Genomic DNA, 18,504 nt, shown 5'->3' with positions numbered 1-18,504 from the left:
GATGAGAGAGAGAGGAGTCAGGAAGAACAAAGGCGAAGGGAGAAAACAGATTAATTTGGCAGAAAGAACAGAGTCCAGATATCATGTCATTATGTTCCTATCAAACACACGTCTTCATGACCACCATTAGGAACATCCAGGGAGGAACTGATATTCACACCGCCTGGAATACAGACACCAAGCCAAGGAAAAATGACTCAGTCTGTGGTCACATTTGAAAAAGATGACACATACGATTCAAAAATAAAACTTCTCCGCGGGAATGTGACACCTCAGTGACGCTACGAGGCTGGTGTCTCATGAACTACCGAACAACGGATAATGTTGTACTCTCTCTACCTTGTGGTGTCGTGGAGTCAGTCCAAGCTTTTCCAACACTGATATCTGTTGTCTCCCGTTTCCCCTCCAGACTCTGGTTCTCAGGGGGGTTCGTCTGCCTCTCCTGCCCTGCTGAGGAGGCCTCCAGGCTGGGTTGGTCTGCCGGGGTATCAGCCTTCCTCTCTTTCTCCTGGAGGTCTGGGACCGAGGCAGCTGGTTGGGCGTCCACCTCTGAGGTCACAGCGACTTGGAGCAATGAGGAGGGAGCGTCAACAGAAGCTGTGTCAGTGGGAGGAGTCGTATCTGCCCGAGGCTCCTCCTCTTCCTCTTCTTTAACTCTCACCTTCTTCACCTTCACTGGTTTCCTGGCTGTGATGAGAGAAGATGAAGAAATACAGCCGCAACATTATAACTCAAATCCTGTGTGTCTCTGAGTGTGTGTGTCTCTGTGTGTGTGTGTCTGTGTGTGTGTGTCTCTGAGTGTGTGTCTCTGTGTGTGTGTGTCTCTGAGTGTGTGTGTCTCCGAGTGTGTGTGTCTGTGTGTGTGTGTCTCTGAGTGTGTGTCTCTGTGTGTGTGTGTCTCCGAGTGTGTGTTTCTGAGTGTGTGTGTCTCCGAGTGTGTGTGTCTGTGTGTGTGTGTCTCTGAGTGTGTGTCTCTGTGTGTGTGTGTCTCTGAGTGTGTGTGTCTCCGAGTGTGTGTGTCTGTGTGTGTGTGTCTCTGAGTGTGTGTCTCTGTGTGTGTGTGTCTCTGAGTGTGTGTCTCTGTGTGTGTGTGTCTCCGAGTGTGTGTGTCTCTGTGTGTGTGTGTCTCTGTGTGTGTGTGTCTCTGAGTGTGTGTGTCTCCGAGTGTGTGTGTCTCTGTGTGTGTGTCTCTGAGTGTGTGTGTCTCCGAGTGTGTGTGTCTGTGTGTGTGTGTCTCTGAGTGTGTGTCTCTGTGTGTGTGTGTCTGTGTGTGTGTGTCTCCGAGTGTGTGTGTCTGTGTGTGTGTGTCTCTGAGTGTGTGTCTCTGTGTGTGTGTGTCTCTGAGTGTGTGTCTCTGTGTGTGTGTGTCTCCGAGTGTGTGTGTCTCTGAGTGTGTGTCTCTGTGTGTGTGTGTCTCTGAGTGTGTGTGTCTCCGAGTGTGTGTGTCTCTGTGTGTGTGTCTCTGAGTGTGTGTCTCTGAGTGTGTGTGTCTCCGAGTGTGTGTGTCTGTGTGTGTGTGTCTCTGAGTGTGTGTGTCTGTGTGTGTGTGTCTCCGAGTGTGTGTGTCTCTGTGTGTGTGTGTCTGTGTGCGTGTGTCTCCGAGTGTGTGTCTGTGTGTGTGTGTCTCTGAGTGTGTGTCTCTGTGTGTGTGTGTCTCCGAGTGTGTGTCTCTGAGTGTGTGTGTCTCTGAGTGTGTGTGTCTCCGAGTGTGTGTGTCTCCGAGTGTGTGTGTCTCCGAGTGTGTGTGTCTCCGAGTGTGTGTGTCTCCGAGTGTGTGTGTCTCCGAGTGTGTGTGTCTCCGAGTGTGTGTGTCTCTGAGTGTGTGTGTCTCCGAGTGTGTGTGTCTCCGAGTGTGTGTGTCTCTGTGTGTGTGTGTCTCTGAGTGTGTGTGTCTCTGTGTGTGTGTCTCTGAGTGTGTGTGTCTCCGAGTGTGTGTGTCTCCGTGTGTGTGTCTGTGTGTGTGTGTCTCTGAGTGTGTGTCTCTGTGTGTGTGTGTCTCCGAGTGTGTGTCTCTGTGTGTGTGTGTCTCCGAGTGTGTGTCTCTGTGTGTGTGTATGTCTCTGAGTGTGTGTGTGTCTCTGAGTGTGTGTGTCTGTGTGTGTGTGTCTCTGAGTGTGTGTCTCTGTGTGTGTGTGTCTCCGAGTGTGTGTCTCTGTGTGTGTGTGTCTCCGAGTGTGTGTCTCTGTGTGTGTGTATGTCTCTGAGTGTGTGTGTGTCTCTGTGTGTGTGTCTCTGAGTGTGTGTGTCTCCGAGTGTGTGTCTCCGAGTGTGTGTCTCTGAGTGTGTGTGTGTCTCTGAGTGTGTGTGTGTCTCTGAGTGTGTGTGTGTGTGTCTCCGTGTGTGTGTCTCCGAGTGTGTGTGTCTCTGAGTGTGTGTGTCTCTGAGTGTGTGTGTGTGTGTCTCCGAGTGTGTGTGTGTCTCTGAGTGTGTGTGTGTCTCTGAGTGTGTGTGTGTCTCTGAGTGTGTGTGTGTGTCTCTGAGTGTGTGTGTGTGTGTGTGTCTCCGAGTGTGTGTCTCTGTGTGTGTGTATGTCTCTGTGTGTGTGTGTGTGTCTCTGTGTGTGTAGTGTGTGTCTCTGAGTGTGTGTGTGTGTCTCTGAGTGTGTGTGTGTGTCTCTGAGTGTGTGTGTGTCTCTCTGAGTGTGTGTGTGTCTCTGAGTGTGTGTGTGTGTGTGTGTCTCTGAGTGTGTGTCTGTGTGTGTGTCTCTGAGTGGGTGTGTGTCTCCGAGTGTGTGTGTCTCTGAGTGTGTGTGTCTCTGAGTGTGTGTGTGTGTGTCTCCGAGTGTGTGTGTGTCTCTGAGTGTGTGTGTGTCTCTGAGTGTGTGTGTCTCTGAGTGTGTGTGTGTCTCTGAGTGTGTGTGTGTGTGTGTCTCCGAGTGTGTGTGTGTGTCTCCGAGTGTGTGTGTCTCCGAGTGTGTGTGTGTCTCTGAGTGTGAGTGTGAGTGTGTGTATGTGTCTCCGAGTGTGTGTGTGTGTCTACGAGTGCGTGTGTGTGTGTCTCTGAGTGTGTGTGTGTGTGTCCCTCTATCTTACCAGAGGTCTGTCGGGCCCTCTTCCTTCCCCTGGCTCCTTTCCTTGTGGTAACAGCCTCCTCCTCCTCCTCCTCCTCCTCCTCCTCCTCCTCTCCCACTTCATCCACGGTCACAAAGTCCATTCTCCTGATTTCCTCCATGCCCCTGCCGTCGTCCTCTGCACCAGGAGACCCTGTAGCATCAGCTAGAGGAGAGAAATGGTTTAGAGGACAACCCCCATTCTGTCCCGATACACCCCCACCATTCTGTCCCCATACACCCCCCCACCATTCTGTCCCCATACACCCCTCCCATTCTGTCCCGATACACCCCCCCTTCTGTCCCGATACACCCCCCTCCTGTCCCGATACACCCCCCCACCCTCCTGTCCCGATACACCCCCCACCCGTATGTCCCCATACACCCCACCCCCCACTTCTGTCCAGATACACACCCCCCCCCTCTTCCGTCCTGACCCACACCCATTCTCTTCTACTCTGACAGACAGACCTGTGTGGTCAGCTTGCTGGTTCTGCGCTGGTTCAGGACTCTTGTTCTGCTCTTCCTCCTCATCATCCTCCCCATCACCTCCAGCCTCATCCAGGGTTACCAGAGTCTGATAGGAGAGAGGTCAAAGGGTGTGTGACTGAGAAAGGGAGAGGAGAGAGACGACAGAGAAAGGAGAGAGAGAGACGACAGAGAGGAGAGAGAGACGACAGAGAGAGAAGAGAGAGAGACGACAGAGAGAGAAGATGAGAGACGACAGAGAGGAGAGAGAGAGACGACAGAGAGAAAAGACGACAGAGAGAGAAGAGAGACGACAGAGAAGAGAGACGACAGAGAGGAGAGACGACAGAGAGAGAAGAGAGAGACGACAGAGAGGAGAGACAACAGAGAGAGAAGAGAGACGACAGAGAGGAGAGACGACAGAGAGAGAAGAGAGAGACGACAGAGAGAAGAGACGACAGAGAGAGAAGAGAGAGACGACAGAGAGAGAAGAGAGAGACGACAGAGAGAGAAGAGAGAGACGACAGAGAGAGAAGAGAGAGACGACAGAGAGAGAAGAGAGAGACGACAGAGAAGAGAGACGACAGAGAGGAGAGACGACAGAGAGAGAAGAGAGAGACGACAGAGAGAGAAGAGAGAGACGACAGAGAGAGAAGAGAGAGACGACAGAGAGAGAAGAGAGAGACGACAGAGAGAAGAGACGACAGAGAGAGAAGAGAGAGACGACAGAGAGAGAAGAGAGAGACGACAGAGAGAGAAGAGAGAGACGACAGAGAGAGAAGAGAGAGACGACAGAGAGACAAGAGAGAGACGACAGAGAGACAAGAGAGAGACGACAGAGAGAAGAGACGACAGAGAGAAGAGACGACAGAGAGAGAAGAGAGAGACGACAGAGAGAGAAGAGAGAGACGACAGAGAGGAGAGACGACAGAGAGAGAAGAGAGACGGCAGAGAGAGAAGAGAGAGACGACAGAGAGGAGAGACGACAGAGAGGAGAGACGACAGAGAGGAGAGACGACAGAGAGGAGAGACGACAGAGAGAGGAGAGAGACGGCAGAGAGAGAAGAGAGAGACGACAGAGAGAGGAGAGAGAGACGACAGAGAGAGGCGAGAGAGACGACAGAGAGGAGAGACGACAGAGAGAGAAGAGAGAGACGACAGAGAGAGAGGAGAGAGACGACAGAGAGAGAGGAGAGAGACGACAGAGAGAGAGGAGAGAGACGACAGAGAGAGAGGAGAGAGACGACAGAGAGAGGAGAGACGACAGAGAGAGGAGAGAGAGAGAGCGGAGAAAGCAAGCAGCAGATATTTCCTGACCTCTGGGTTGAAGGTGTCTCCTGATTCGTCCTCCTGGCTGAAGGGGTGTGGCTCCAGGCAAGGCCCCTCTGCTCCTTCATCCTCTCCGATCTCATCCAAAGTCACCAAGCCCTCAGTATCCACTCCGACCCTCTCCTCCCTCGTCCGTTCCTTCTCTCTACTCCTCCTCCGCCCTTTCTCTCTCTCCTTCCCTCTGTCCTTCTCTCGCTGCTTCTCCTTCACCAGTTTTTGTTTCTTAATAAGTTCTTCCTCTTCGGCGGCGTCATCTGGGTAATCCTCCTCCTCCTTGCTGACCTCATCCAAGGTGACAAGGTTACTCTTTTTCGGGGTACCCCCCTCGGACTCTCCCGTTGGGGTCTTGGTCACCTCTTGAGTTTTGGATACCTTCTTAATCTCCTTCCTCCCCTTCTTTTGGGGTGTCTTCTTGCCCCCCTTTAGAGGCTTGGAGCCCCCCTGACATATAGAGTCAGTCATATGGTTGTCCAGAACTTGGGTCGTTTCCGTCTGATCGTCGACTGAATCTAGTATCTGGAACCCCTCCATCTCTCTGGGTAGAGAATCTCTTCGGCCTCCTTGGCCTGCGAGAGAGGAGTCGGCCATGTTGTCTTCGGTGTCTTCTAGAGAGTCGAGGATCTGGAAAGCAGATTCTTCTTCTTCGTAGTTGGAGATCTCTTCGTGTTCCTCTAGTGTAGCTTGAGGCACCTGGGACTCTGTAGATCCGGAGGCTGCAGGCGCCTGGTAACCCAGAGATAGAGATCCAGACTGTTCTTGAGTGTCTTGACTGCCCTCTTCTCCGTCTCTAGGTGTGTCATCGTCCACAGCTTCGTCGAGTATCTGGAAATCACCATCATCATCAGGTACTTTATCAATAAGTGATTGGGGCACCTGGTGACCCGACACCGTCTCCACCTCTAGTAGTTGCAGGGCCTTCTGAAGGTTTCGCTCCTTGGCTGAGGCAGACGGATGGGTCAGACCAAGCTCCAGTGGACAGGCTCCATTCTGAGCCTCAGTACCCAGAATCGAGGAACCTTTTTCAGCCTGGGTCGTCTCCTCGCTCCCCTCTAGCTCTGAAAGTTTTTCAGCGGTCGTCTCCATATCGCTTTCTGACACAGCACTTTTCTCTTCCTTGTTGTCGGTCACTGCAGTATCCAACACTGACATCTTGTGGTGGGATGACGGTACTACATCCGCCATGTCACATCCCTTAGTGACCACTACGACTTCCTCTTCCGACTGAGACCGAGTCTCCAAGGGAACAGGCTCCGCCTCCGTATCGGCTATGCTGGTGTTTTCATCGGCAGCTTCCTGGGTTTCTGCGGCTTCGGTTGCTACAACAACAGCTGTTGATGACCTGGTCTTGCGCCCAGAGGTGGCAGGTGGTTGAGATTTAGTTGACGCCTTTTTTGCTGAGGCTTTTCGTGGAGTCTTCTGAGCAGGGGGCGTAGAGGAGGACGTGGGTGTCTCCTTGTGCTCCAAGCTAGATTTCGGAGATGGGGTATCTGGGGTACCCATCTTGCGTTTGGACGATCGTTTTGACCTTTCCGAGGCCTTATCTTGGGTCTTGTGCGACGGAGATGAGGATGACTGCGGTGGGTTGGTGTTCTCAGCCTCATCCCCTTGCACCTCATCCACAGTAACAAACTGGTCCATGTTGAACTGGTCCAGATAGAAGGAGTTGGCTTCACCAGGGATGACGTCAGACGTAAACTCATCTCCCACGTAGAAACTAGCTTGAGGTAAAGAGAGAGAGAAGGATGAATCAAAATAATTAATTCATCCAAATCAAATCTTCCACAAGTTCAACAGAAATCAGATGTATGAGAGTTTGCTACAACAGACTGTAGCGGTTATAGATTCTGTACAGAATGTGGTATTTTGGAAAGCATCGTCGGCTCACCGTGTCTTTAGACCTGCTCCTCGACGAGAGGGTCGTTTTACTGCTGCTACCGAGGCTCTGTGGAACCAACAGAAACATTTACCAGGATCATTTCTCGCTCAGAAATAGAATCAAATCATAAAAAAGATAGAATTGTCATTCAGCATCACGCCTTGCTTTTCTTCTTCTCCTACCTTGCTCCTCTCGTCTTCTTCTTCTTCTTCTTTCCTCCCCTTCTTCCCCTTCTTCTTGGCGGGGCTGCCGTCGTGTCTGCTGCTCCTGCGGGAGCCAGAAGAGGAGCTAGAGGAGTTGCCCTGTCTAGACGTCGAAGGGGAAGGCGCCGGCCTCTCCCTCCGGAAGCCTCGGTCTTCCCCTGGATGAATTCATTTTATGAGACATTTAAACATGTAATGAGTTGCCTCAGTCATTAGAGTACAATACATACATTCCAATATTAGCAGTAGCTACGGTAACAGTATTGCTTCCATCCCTCTCCTCGGCCCTACATGGGCTCCCTCGAAGCAGCCACCCCTGGACGCATCGTTACCCATCGCTCCCCAAAAGCCGCAGCCCTTGCAGAAGGGAACAACTACTCCAAGTCTCAGAGCGAGTGACGTCACCGACTGAAACACTATTAGCGCGCACCACCGTTAACTAGCTAACTAGCTAGCCATTTCACACCGGTTACACTAAGGTGCAATGAATCAGACTGTCAGTGATTCAAATCTGTCAGACTGATTCAAATCTGTCAAGGTTTAAATGATATCTGTCCCTTAAATTCACATTATTATTATGATACGTACATTCTTGTGGTCTGGTTGGCCAGATCCTGAAGGTGTCTTCTTCGTGTCGGTGGTCTTCTTGTCCGGCTGTGACTTCTTCTCTGGTCGTGGCTCCTCTTTCTTCGCCGTCTCTTTCTCCCCAGTCTTCTCTTCTGACTCGGCCGGGGTCTTTCTCTCCGCCGTCTCCCCAGCTGCAGGGCTCTCCTGGTTGGGTAGAGGCTTGGCCTGGATCCCCTCTCCCTGGTTGTGTTCCTGTTTAGCCTGTTCCTCCGCCAGTCTCCCCATACGGTGTTGGTGCACCGCTGCCTCCAGGGCCTTGAGGATCTCCTCGGTGACCGGAGGAAAGTCCTGAGGTTTGTCTTCAACATTTAACTCTACCGGGACAGGAGCCGGTGTTTGTGCCGGTACCAAGGCAGCAACGGTGTCAGAGTCGACGGGATTGGCCACTTTATCAGCTCCCTCCACAGCGGAGATCAGACGAGGTTCTGTTGTGGCCACAGTCGTCACGGTTTCACTAGCCAACGCAATGACATCACTGCCCTGTTGTGGGACCTCAGCTAGAACCTGTTTGGGTCCTGCTGCAATCTCATTGGTCGAGGCAACGCCGTCGGTGCTCTGGGTTTCCATGGCGACCTCTTCCTCGGGAGCGGACACGGCGACCGTAGGTAACGAAGCAGAAACGACGACAGTCGCAGTGTCTTCCTTGTTTCCGTTTGACTCCTCCTCAGTTTTCATCCCTCCATCCTCTTTGGGAGGATGAGCGTTCTTCTTCTTCCCATCTTTAGTCGAGGAAATCCCACCCTCTTTCCCTCCAGACTCCGCCACCGTTGCCTTTCCGTCGGAATTCATCACCACGACGTCACTTCCTGGTTGCTTGACCTCCGCGACAATGACGTCGTCACCCGGTTGCTTGGTCGCCACAGCAACAGGCTGAGAGGATGAGACCGTAGCATTGGTGCTGGTAGTTGTGGGAGTAACAGGTTTAACTGGGGTTGTGACATCTTTAGCTACAGGCTTCTTGCCTTTGATTGGTTTCTTCTTGGCTTTGGTGCTGAAATAACAAACACGTAAAATGATAAAATAAGTGATGTTTACATGCCCAGATCAGTCCGAAAGGTCTCCAGAGGAACACATGGGACAGGGGTTGTTCCCTGACAAGGAAAAACAATGGACTCTAATTGTATCCTGTGTCGTTAGAAAACAGGACGTTAATACAATGATTGGATTGGATGGACTGACGGATCAAATCTAGGAAGTTAATGAAAAGGTTGAGTTAAGATATTTACCTGACAACAGATGTCTTCTGGGCTGGGGGCTGCGGTGCTGGTTTATCCTTGACCAGCAAGGTGAACTTCAGAGGGTTGTTCTGAACTACACTGGGAGACTTCTGGAAATGAAGACACACGGTCATCGCCACCGACGACGACTCCATCTCAAAATAGATCTGAGACAGAGAGAGAAACATATATATTAAACAAACCGATTCATCTGATTTGTTATCCGTGTCGTCTCCTGACGAATCAGAAATGTTTTAAAAAATCCCCTAGACTTAACACATTTTATAAAAATGATTATCGTTTTTTTTTTCAACATCAATCTACAAACGATTTACGATTCACATTTACATAAGTATTCAGACCCTTTACTCAGTACTTTGTTGAAGCACCTTTGGCAGCGATTACATCCTAGAGTCTTCTTGGATATGAAGCTACAAGCTTGGCACACCTGTATTTGGGGAGTTTCTCCATTTCTTCTCTGCAGATCCTCTCAAACTCTGTCAGATTAGATGGGGAGCGTCGCTGCACAGCCATTTTCAGGTCTCTCCAGAGATATTTGATATTCAAGTCGGGGCTCTGGCTGGTCCACTCAAGGACATTCAGAGACTTGTCCCGAAGCCACCCCTGTCTTGTCTGGCTGTATGCTTAGAGTCGTTATCCTTTTGGAAGGTGAAACTTCGCCCCACTGTGAGGTCCTGAGCGCTCTGGAACAGGTTTTCATCAAGGAGTTCTCGGTACTTTGCTCCGTTCATCTTTGCCTCGATCCTGACTAGTCTCCCAGTCCCTGCCACTTAAAAACATCCCCACAGCATGATACTGCCACCACCATGTTTCACCGTAGGGATGGTGCCAGGTTTCCTGCAGACGTTACTCTTGGCATTAAGGACAAAGAGTTGAATATTGGTTTCATCAGACCAGAGAATCTTGTTTCTCATGGTCTGAGAGTTTTTAGGTGCCTTTTGGCAATCTCCAAGCAGGCTGCCATGTGCCTTTCATCGAGTGGTTTCCGTCTGGCCACTCTACCATAAAGGCCTAACTGGTGGAGTGGTGCAGAGATGGTTGTCCTTCTGGAAGGTTCTCCCATCTCCACAGAGGAACTCTAGAGCTCTGTCAGAGTGACCATCAGGTTCTTGGTCACCTCCCGATTGCTCAGTTTGACCGGGCGACCAGCTCAAGGAAGAGTCCTGGTGGTTCCAACCTTCTTCCATTTAGAGCTCAAGGAAGAGTCTTGGTGGTCTTGGTGGTTCCAACCTTCTTCCATTTAGAGCTCAAGGAAGAGTCTTGGTGGTTCCAACCTTCTTCCATTTAGAGCTCAAGGAAGAGTCTTGGTGGTTCCAACCTTCTTCCATTTAGAGCTCAAGGAAGAGTCTTGGTGGTTCCAACCTTCTTCCATTTAGAGCTCAAGGAAGAGTCTTGGTGGTTCCAACCTTCTTCCATTTAGAGCTCAAGGAAGAGTCTTGGTGGTCTTGGTGGTTCCAACCTTCTTCCATTTAGAGCTCAAGGAAGAGTCTTGGTGGTTCCAACCTTCTTCCATTTAGAGCTCAATGAAGAGTCTTTTACAAGTTATTTTACGAATCCAGTTTACGAATCCAGTTTACAAGTTAGTTTACGAATCCAGTTTATGAGTTATTTTACAAATCCAGTTTACGAGTTATTTTACAAATCCAGTCTACAAATCCAGTTTACAAGTTATTTTACGAATCCAGTCTCTTTATGGTCTCGTCTCCTTCTGAGCTGTGTCCACTGTCCGTCGTTTGTGGTACTACGTACAGCTAGCAGCATTCTATCCACATCACGTGCTAGCTGTCTAATCTGTTTGTGATAGGGGGCAGCATTTTCACTTTGGATGAATAGCATGCCCAGAGTAAACTGCCTCCTACTCTGTCCCGAGTGCCCAGATGCTAAAATATGCATATTATTATTAGTATTGGATAGAAAACACTCTGAAGTTTCTAAAAATATTTGAATGATGTCTGTGAGTAATACAGAACTCATATGGAAGGCGATAACCTGAGAAAAATCCAACCAGGAAGTGGGACATCTGAGGTTTGTAGTTTTTCAAAGTTTGGCCTACTGAATACACATTGAGATATGTTATGGATTAAGTTGCACTTCCTATGGCTTCCACTAGATGTCAACCGTCTTTAGAAAACGGGTTTGAGGATTCTAATATAAAGGAGCTCATAAGACCTTTTTGAGTCAATGGTCTGGCAGAGTGCCCCGGTCTCATGACGGGCGCTCCCGACAGAGTTACCTCGCGTTCCAGTGCTTTTCTTCAGACAAAGGAATTCTCCGGTTGGAGCATTATTGATGTTTAATGTTAAAAACATCCTAACGATTGATTCCATAAAACGTTTGACATGTTTCTAAAGGACTGTAACGGAACTTATCGAGTTTTTGTCTGGACGAAGTGCCTGTGCCTCATGAAGATGGATTACTGGGCTGAACACGCTAACAACAAGTGGCTATTTTGACTTAAATGATGGACTTTATGGAACAAATCAGTAATGTATTGTCGAACTGGGATTCCTGGGAGTGCCTTCTGATGGAGATCATCAAAGGTAAGTGAATATTTATGGTGTTATTTCTAACTTTGTTGACTCCAAAATGGCGGATATTCCTCTGGCTGTTTTGGGTTCTGAGCGCCGTTCTCAGATTATGATTTTTCCGTAAATAAAAAAATAAAAAATCTGACACAGCGGTTGCATTAAGGAGAAGTCTATCTTTAACTCTGAATAACACTTGTATCTTTTATCAATGTTTATTATGAGTATTTCTGCAAAATCACTGGATGTTTTTGGAATAAATAAAAAACTACTGCACTTAAGGCGCCAATGTAAACTGAGAGTTTTGCATATAAATGTGCACATTATCGAACAAAACATTAATATATTGTGTAACATGGTGTCCTATGACTGTCATCTGATGAAGATCATCAAAGGTTAGTGATTATTTTTTGTCTATATATCTGCTTTTTTGTGACTCCTATCTTTGGCTGGAAAAATGTCTGTGTGTTTTTTTGACTTGGCGGTGATCTAACATAATCATATGTTGTGCTTTAGCTGTAAAGCATTTTTGAAATCGGACACGATGGGTAGATTAACAAGATGTGTATCTTTAATTTGGTGTTGGTGTTGGACTTGGCTGCAGGGGCACTATTGAGTAGCTGATGAAAGGTGCACAGAGTAAAGTAAATGGCTCCTCAGTCCCAGTTGATGAAGATGTCAACCGTCTTTAGAAATTTGAATGAGGCTTCTGCTGTGTTGTGGGGCTGAATAAGAACAGAATGCATCAGACTACTGGCAGAGAGCCAGTTCCAGCTCACGCGCAAAGCACATGATATCGACCTGCGTTCCGTTCCTCCTCTAGACACAAAGGAATTCTCCGGATGGAACTTTATTGAAGCTATATGTTAAAAACATCCTAATGATTGATTCTGTACTTAGTTTGAAATGTTTCTTCAACCTGTAATATAACTTTTTTTAAAGTTTTTGTCCGAAGAAACTGTCAACCAGCTCCAGCGTTTGGATAGGGAACTTTTTGAACTTTCCGTCCGACGTTCGGCGCGACCTGAATGCGCTTTCGGATTTGTTTACCAAACACGCGAACAAAAGTAGCTAATTGCACATAAATAATGGACATTATCGAACAAATCAAGCATTTATTGTGGACCTGGGAGACTTTCTGATGAAGATCATCAAAGGTAAGGGAATATTTAGTAATTGATGGTTATAGTTGACTCCAACATGGCGGCTATGCGACTATTATTCTGAGCGCCGTCTCAACTAACTGAGCGCCGTCTCAGATTATTGCATGGGTTGCTTTTTCCGTAAAGTTTTTTTAAAATCTGACACAGCGGTTGCATTAAGGAGAGGTATATCTATAATTCCATGTCTAACAATTGTATTTATCAACATTTATAATGAGTATTTCTGTTGAATCGATGTGGCTATGCAAAATCACTGTATATTTTTTGGAACTAGTGAATGTAACGCGCCAATGTAAACTCAGATTTTTTAAATATTTTTAAATATGAACTAACATGTGTTATGTAACATGAAGTCCTATGAGTGTCATCTGATGAAGATCATCAAAGGTTAGTGATTCATTTTTATCTCTTTGTGCTTTTATTCTCTCTCTCTTTGGCTTGAAAAATTGTCTGTGTATTTCTGTGCGTTGTTGGTGACCTAACAAAATCGTTTGTGGTGCTTTCCCCGTAAATCCTATTTGAAATCGGACACTGTGGTGAGATTAACAACAAGACTACCTTGAAAACGATATAAGATACATGTATGTTTGAGGAATTTTAATTATGAGATTTCTGTTCGTTTGAATTTGGCGCCCTGCACTTTCACTGGTTGTTGTCATATCGCTCCTGTTAACGGGATTGCAGCCATAAGAGGTTATTAATGTGTGAAAGTTACATATTTCTAAACAATATTTTTGAATTTCGCGAGCTGCCTTTTCAGCGGAATGTTGTTGAGAATTAATAAAACCAGCATCTTTTGGTTCCACTAGTTAACAAAACCAGCATCTCTTTTGGTTCCACTAGTAAATAAAACCAGCATCTTTCTGTTCCACTAGTTAATAAAACCAGCATCTCTTTTAGTTCCACTAGTTAATAAAACCAGCATCTCTTTTAGTTCCACTAGTTAATAAAACCAGCATCTCTTTTAGTTCCACTAGTTAATAAAACCAGCATCTCTTTTAGTTCCACTAGTTAATAAAACCAGCATATCTCTTTTAGTTCCACTAGTTAATAAAACCAGCATTTTTAGTTCAAGATGTGTATCTTTCATTTGCTGTATTCATTTGCTGTATTCATTTGCTGTATTCATTTGCAAGATGTGTATCTTTCTGTATTAATGATAATGTGTGAAAGTTACATGTTACATATTTCTAAAAAATATGTTTGAATTTCTCTCGCTGCCTTTTCAGCGGAATTTTAATAAACGTGGCAGAAGCAACAACAAACAGGGATCTAATTGGTTATAATCGCATGGTACCACCACAAGCCTAAAGTGGTTGGTTCCAGGGATCTAATTGGTTATAATCACATGGTACCACCACAAGCCTAAAGTGGTTGGTTCCAGGGTCTAATTGGTTATAATCGCATGGTACCACCACAAGCCTAAAGTGGTTGGTTCCAGGGGTCTAATTGGTTATAATCGCATGGTACCACCACAAGCCTAAAGTGGTTGGTTCCAGGGTCTAATTGGTTATAATCACATGGTACCACCACAAGCCTAAAGTGGTTGGTTCCAGGGGTCTAATTGGTTATAATCGCATGGTACCACCACAAGCCTAAAGTGGTTGGTTCCAGGGGTCTAATTGGTTATAATCGCATGGTACCACCACAAGCCTAAAGTGGTTGGTTCCAGGGGTCTAATTGGTTATAATCGCATGGTACCACCACAAGCCTAAAGTGGTTGGTTCCAGGGGTCTAATTGGTTATAATCACATGGTACCACCACAAGCCTAAAGTGGTTGGTTCCAGGGATCTAATTGGTTATAATCACATGGTACCACCACAAGCCTAAAGTGGTTGGTTCCAGGGATCTAATTGGTTATAATCACATGGTACAAGCCTAAAGTGGTTGGTTCCAGGGATCTAATTGGTTATAATCACATGGTACAAGCCTAAAGTGGTTGGTTCCAGGGATCTAATTGGTTATAATCACATGGTACAAGCCTAAAGTGGTTGGTTCCAGGGATCTAATTGGTTATAATCACATGGTACAAGCCTAAAGTGGTTGGTTCCAGGGATCTAATTGGTTATAATCACATGGTACCACTACAAGCCTAAGGTGGTTGGTTCCAGGGATCTAATTGGTTATAATCACATGGTACCACCACAAGCCTAAAGTGGTTGGTTCCAGGGATCTAATTGGTTATAATCACATGGTACCACCACAAGCCTAAAGTGGTTGGTTCCAGGGATCTAATTGGTTATAATCACATGGTACAAGCCTAAAGTGGTTGGTTCCAGGGATCTAATTGGTTATAATCACATGGTACCACTACAAGCCTAAAGTGGTTGGTTCCAGGGATCTAATTGGTTATAATCACATGGTACAAGCCTAAAGTGGTTGGTTCCAGGGATCTAATTGGTTATAATCACATGGTACAAGCCTAAAGTGGTTGGTTCCAGGGATCTAATTGGTTATAATCACCTTGTACAAGCCTAAAGTGGTTGGTTCCAGGGATCTAATTGGTTATAATCACATGGTACAAGCCTAAAGTGGTTGGTTCCAGGGATCTAATTGGTTATAATCACATGGTACAAGCCTAAAGTGGTTGGTTCCAGGGATCTCATTGGTTACAATCACACAGTGTTTTGTATCATTTGTGGCTGTTTACGTGGCAAAAAACAGAGTTTAATGAGTTTAATGAAACTGGCTGGGATTTCTATTCTTCTTCATCACCAATACTCTGAATTTACCACAGGTGGACTATAATGGTGCGGCATGGTAGCCTAGTGGTTAGAACGTTGGACTAGTAACCGAAACGTTGCAAGTTCGAATCCCTGAGCTGACAAGGTACAAATCTGTAGTTCTTTCTAATTCTTCTACGTGTCTTTGTGCAATAAAGCTGTTTAGCGCATATTCCAATCCAGCGCCAAACTGGCGTCCGGGCCGATGCGCCGACCACGGTCTGGAATCCACTTGGACTGTAGATTGCATCCCGATGCGCCGACCACGGTCTTGAATCCACTTGGGACTGCAGATTGCATCCCGATGCGCCGACCACGGTCTGGAATCCACTTGGGACGGTAGATTGCATCCCGATGCGCCGACCACGGTCTGGAATCCACTTGGGACGGTAGATTGCATCCCGATGTGCCGACCACGGTCTGGAATCCACTTGGGACTGTAGATTGCATCCTTTGAGTGGGAGTCAGCCGGACTGTGGGACTCAACACTTCATCCATTCTCTCTGCGACAGTAGATTCGTTCCCATATTATCACTCGCCTGCTGCTGAGGAATCTGTCCGATGGTATAGACCCGTTTCGCTCTGCGGTTGTTGTCGTTTCACACTGCGCTGCCTACTTGGCAATAATAACCGGCTTGTTTGTCAAGGGAAACGTATTGTTGTGGTATTCTGTGTTGTTTTAAATGACGCAATGTGATCGAACTAAAACATGCTAATCTATTTCAAGCTGTGGAGGTTAAACCCACTCCATTTGTATAACAGAACTCATTTATCTAATAAACGTGGCAGAAGCAACAACAAAAAAGACATTTATAAAAAGGAATTGGGTAATTCATTCTCATTCTGAGAAACACGTATCTTTCCAACCCAGGTAGACGACTTGATTTCAACATCGGAAACAAAAGTCAACAGGCTACTTTCAAACAGTTGCCTCAGGCCTCCCGGTGTCTGGCCCTACCCTGTTGATCAGAGACAGCGAGTCGCGGTAGGAGCCGAAGCGTTTGACGAGGTCGTGAACCTCCTGGGCTGCTGCAGTCCCTGCGGGGCGTTACTGACAATCAGAAGACGTTCCTGCAACGTTGGATCCTGTTTAGACAGAGGGTTATAAAGGGGTTATTAACAGGTTACAAAGGGGTTATTAACAGGTTATTAACAGGTTATAAAGGGATCATTAACAGGTTATAAAGGCGTTATTAACGGGTTATTAACAGGTTATAAAGGGGTTATTAACAGGTTATAAAGGGGTTGTTATTAACAGGTTATAAAGGGGTTGTTATTAACAGGTTATAAAGGGATCATTAACAGGTTATAAAGGGGTTATTAACAGGTTATAAAGGGGTTGTTATTAACAGGTTATAAAGGGGTTGTTATTAACAGGTTATAAAGGGGTTATTAACAGGTTATAAAGGGGTTATTAACAGGTTATAAAGGGGTTAACAGGTTATAAAGGGGTTATTAACAGGTTATAAAGGGGTTATTAACAGGTTATGAAGGGGTTATTAACAGGTTATAAAGGGGTTATAAAGGGGTTATTAACAGGTTATAAAGGGGTTATTAACGGGTTATAAAGGGGTTATTAACAGGTTATAAAGGGGTTATTAACAGGTTATAAAGGGTTATTAACAGGTTATAAAGGGGTTATTAACAGGTTATAAAGGGGTTATTAACAGGTTATAAAGGGGTTATAAAGGGGTTATTAACAGGTTATAAAGGGGTTAACAGGTTATAAAGGGGTTATTAACAGGTTATAAAGGGGTTATTAACAGGTTATAAAGGGGTTATTAACAGGTTATAAAGGGGTTATAAAGGGGTTATTAACAGGTTATAAAGGGGTTATTAACAGGTTATAAAGGGGTTATTAACAGGTTATAAAGGGGTTATTAACAGGTTATAAAGGGGTTATTAACAGGTTATAAAGGGGTCATTAACAGGTTATAAAGGGGTTAACAGGTTATAAAGGGGTTAACAGGTTATAAAGGGGTTAACAGGTTATAAAGGGGTTAACAGGTTATAAAGGGGTTATTAACAGGTTATGAAGGGGTTATTAACAGGTTATAAAGGGGTTATAAAGGGGTTATTAACAGGTTATAAAGGGGTTATAAAGGGGTTATTAACAGGTTATAAAGGGGTTATTAACAGGTTATAAAGGGGTTATTAACAGGTTATAAAGGGGTTATTAACAGGTTATAAAGGGGTTATTAACAGGTTATAAAGGGGTTATAAAGGGGTTATTAACAGGTTATAAAGGGGTTATTAACAGGTTATAAAGGGGTTATTAACAGGTTATAAAGGGGTTATTAACAGGTTATAAAGGGGTTATTAACAGGTTATAAAGGGGTTATTAACAGGTTATAAAGGGGTTATAAAGGGGTTATTAACAGGTTACTAATGGGTTATAAAGGGGTTATAAAGGGGTTATAAAGGTGTTATTAACAGGTCATTAACAGGTTATAAAGGGGTTATTAACAGGTTATAAAGGGGTTATTAACAGGTTATAAAGGGGTCATTAACAGGTTATAAAGGGGTCATTAACAGGTTATAAAGGGGTCATTAACAGGTTATAAAGGGGTTATTAACAGGTTATTAAAGCAAGGTCTAATTAAGACATAAGGCCCAAGGGGGTGTGCTATATGGCCAATATACCACAGCTAAGGGCTGTTCTTACGCTCGACGCATCGCCATACACCACAAACCCCCCGAGGTGCCTCAATGCCTTTCTAATCTGGTTACCAACGTACTTAGAGCAGTAAAGATAAATGGTTTGGGGGACACAACAACGTAACCTTTCTAGTTAAATCTATGAACTTACCGTAGTGGTGAGGCCCTTCAGAGTGGTGTACACACCCTCCTGAAACAGAAACAACACACACCTATGATGACTGGACTGGGGGTGTGTGTGTGTGTGTGTGTGCGTGTCTGTGTCTGTGTCTGTGTCTGTGTGTGTGTGCGTGTGTGTGTGTGTGTGTGTGTGTGTGTGTGTGTGTGTGTGTGTTACCTGGAGGAGGTTTGTATCAGGGCGGGTCAGCTTGAAGGTGAGGGGACAGTCTAGTAGTTTAGGAGGGGTCTCTGTGTAGTTGGTCAACATAGCAAAGCTCTTCTGTTCTCTCTCCATACGGATTATGGCCTGTTGGGTCAAATACACTCATTATCACGATGACAACAAACACCCACATTATAGTACTGCATCAACAACAACAACAGACACCCAAGTTAACTTCTTAAGGTATAGGGGGCAGCATTTTCACTTTTGGATAAATAGCGTGTTTCAACTTCAATAGGATAAACATAAACATAAACAACAA

General features: G+C 46.0%; 1 protein-coding gene across 2 annotated transcripts in view; it reads right to left on the bottom strand.

Annotated features, from left to right (window-relative positions):
* The window catches only part of LOC127916322 (A-kinase anchor protein 12-like), a 23,274-nt gene extending 6,992 nt beyond the window's left edge, over positions 1–16,282 (bottom strand). For both annotated transcript variants that reach the window (XM_052497969.1, XM_052497970.1), the window contains exons 1-9: positions 16,161–16,282; positions 8,779–8,936; positions 7,514–8,543; positions 6,905–7,083; positions 6,732–6,788; positions 4,835–6,560; positions 3,521–3,626; positions 3,033–3,215; positions 340–687 (exon numbers count right to left, since the gene is read on the bottom strand). In XM_052497969.1, coding sequence (XP_052353929.1) covers positions 340–687; positions 3,033–3,215; positions 3,521–3,626; positions 4,835–6,560; positions 6,732–6,788; positions 6,905–7,083; positions 7,514–8,543; positions 8,779–8,924 — 3,775 coding nt within the window. In that variant the 5' untranslated portion in view covers positions 8,925–8,936; positions 16,161–16,282. The remainder of the gene's footprint in view (positions 1–339; positions 688–3,032; positions 3,216–3,520; positions 3,627–4,834; positions 6,561–6,731; positions 6,789–6,904; positions 7,084–7,513; positions 8,544–8,778; positions 8,937–16,160) is intronic.
* Between the last annotated feature and the right edge of the window lie 2,222 nt (positions 16,283–18,504).

This window comes from Oncorhynchus keta, chromosome 35 (genome assembly GCF_023373465.1).
Source record: "Oncorhynchus keta strain PuntledgeMale-10-30-2019 chromosome 35, Oket_V2, whole genome shotgun sequence".
Taxonomy (NCBI): domain Eukaryota; kingdom Metazoa; phylum Chordata; class Actinopteri; order Salmoniformes; family Salmonidae; genus Oncorhynchus; species Oncorhynchus keta.
This window is presented reverse-complemented; position numbering and strand designations above follow the sequence as displayed.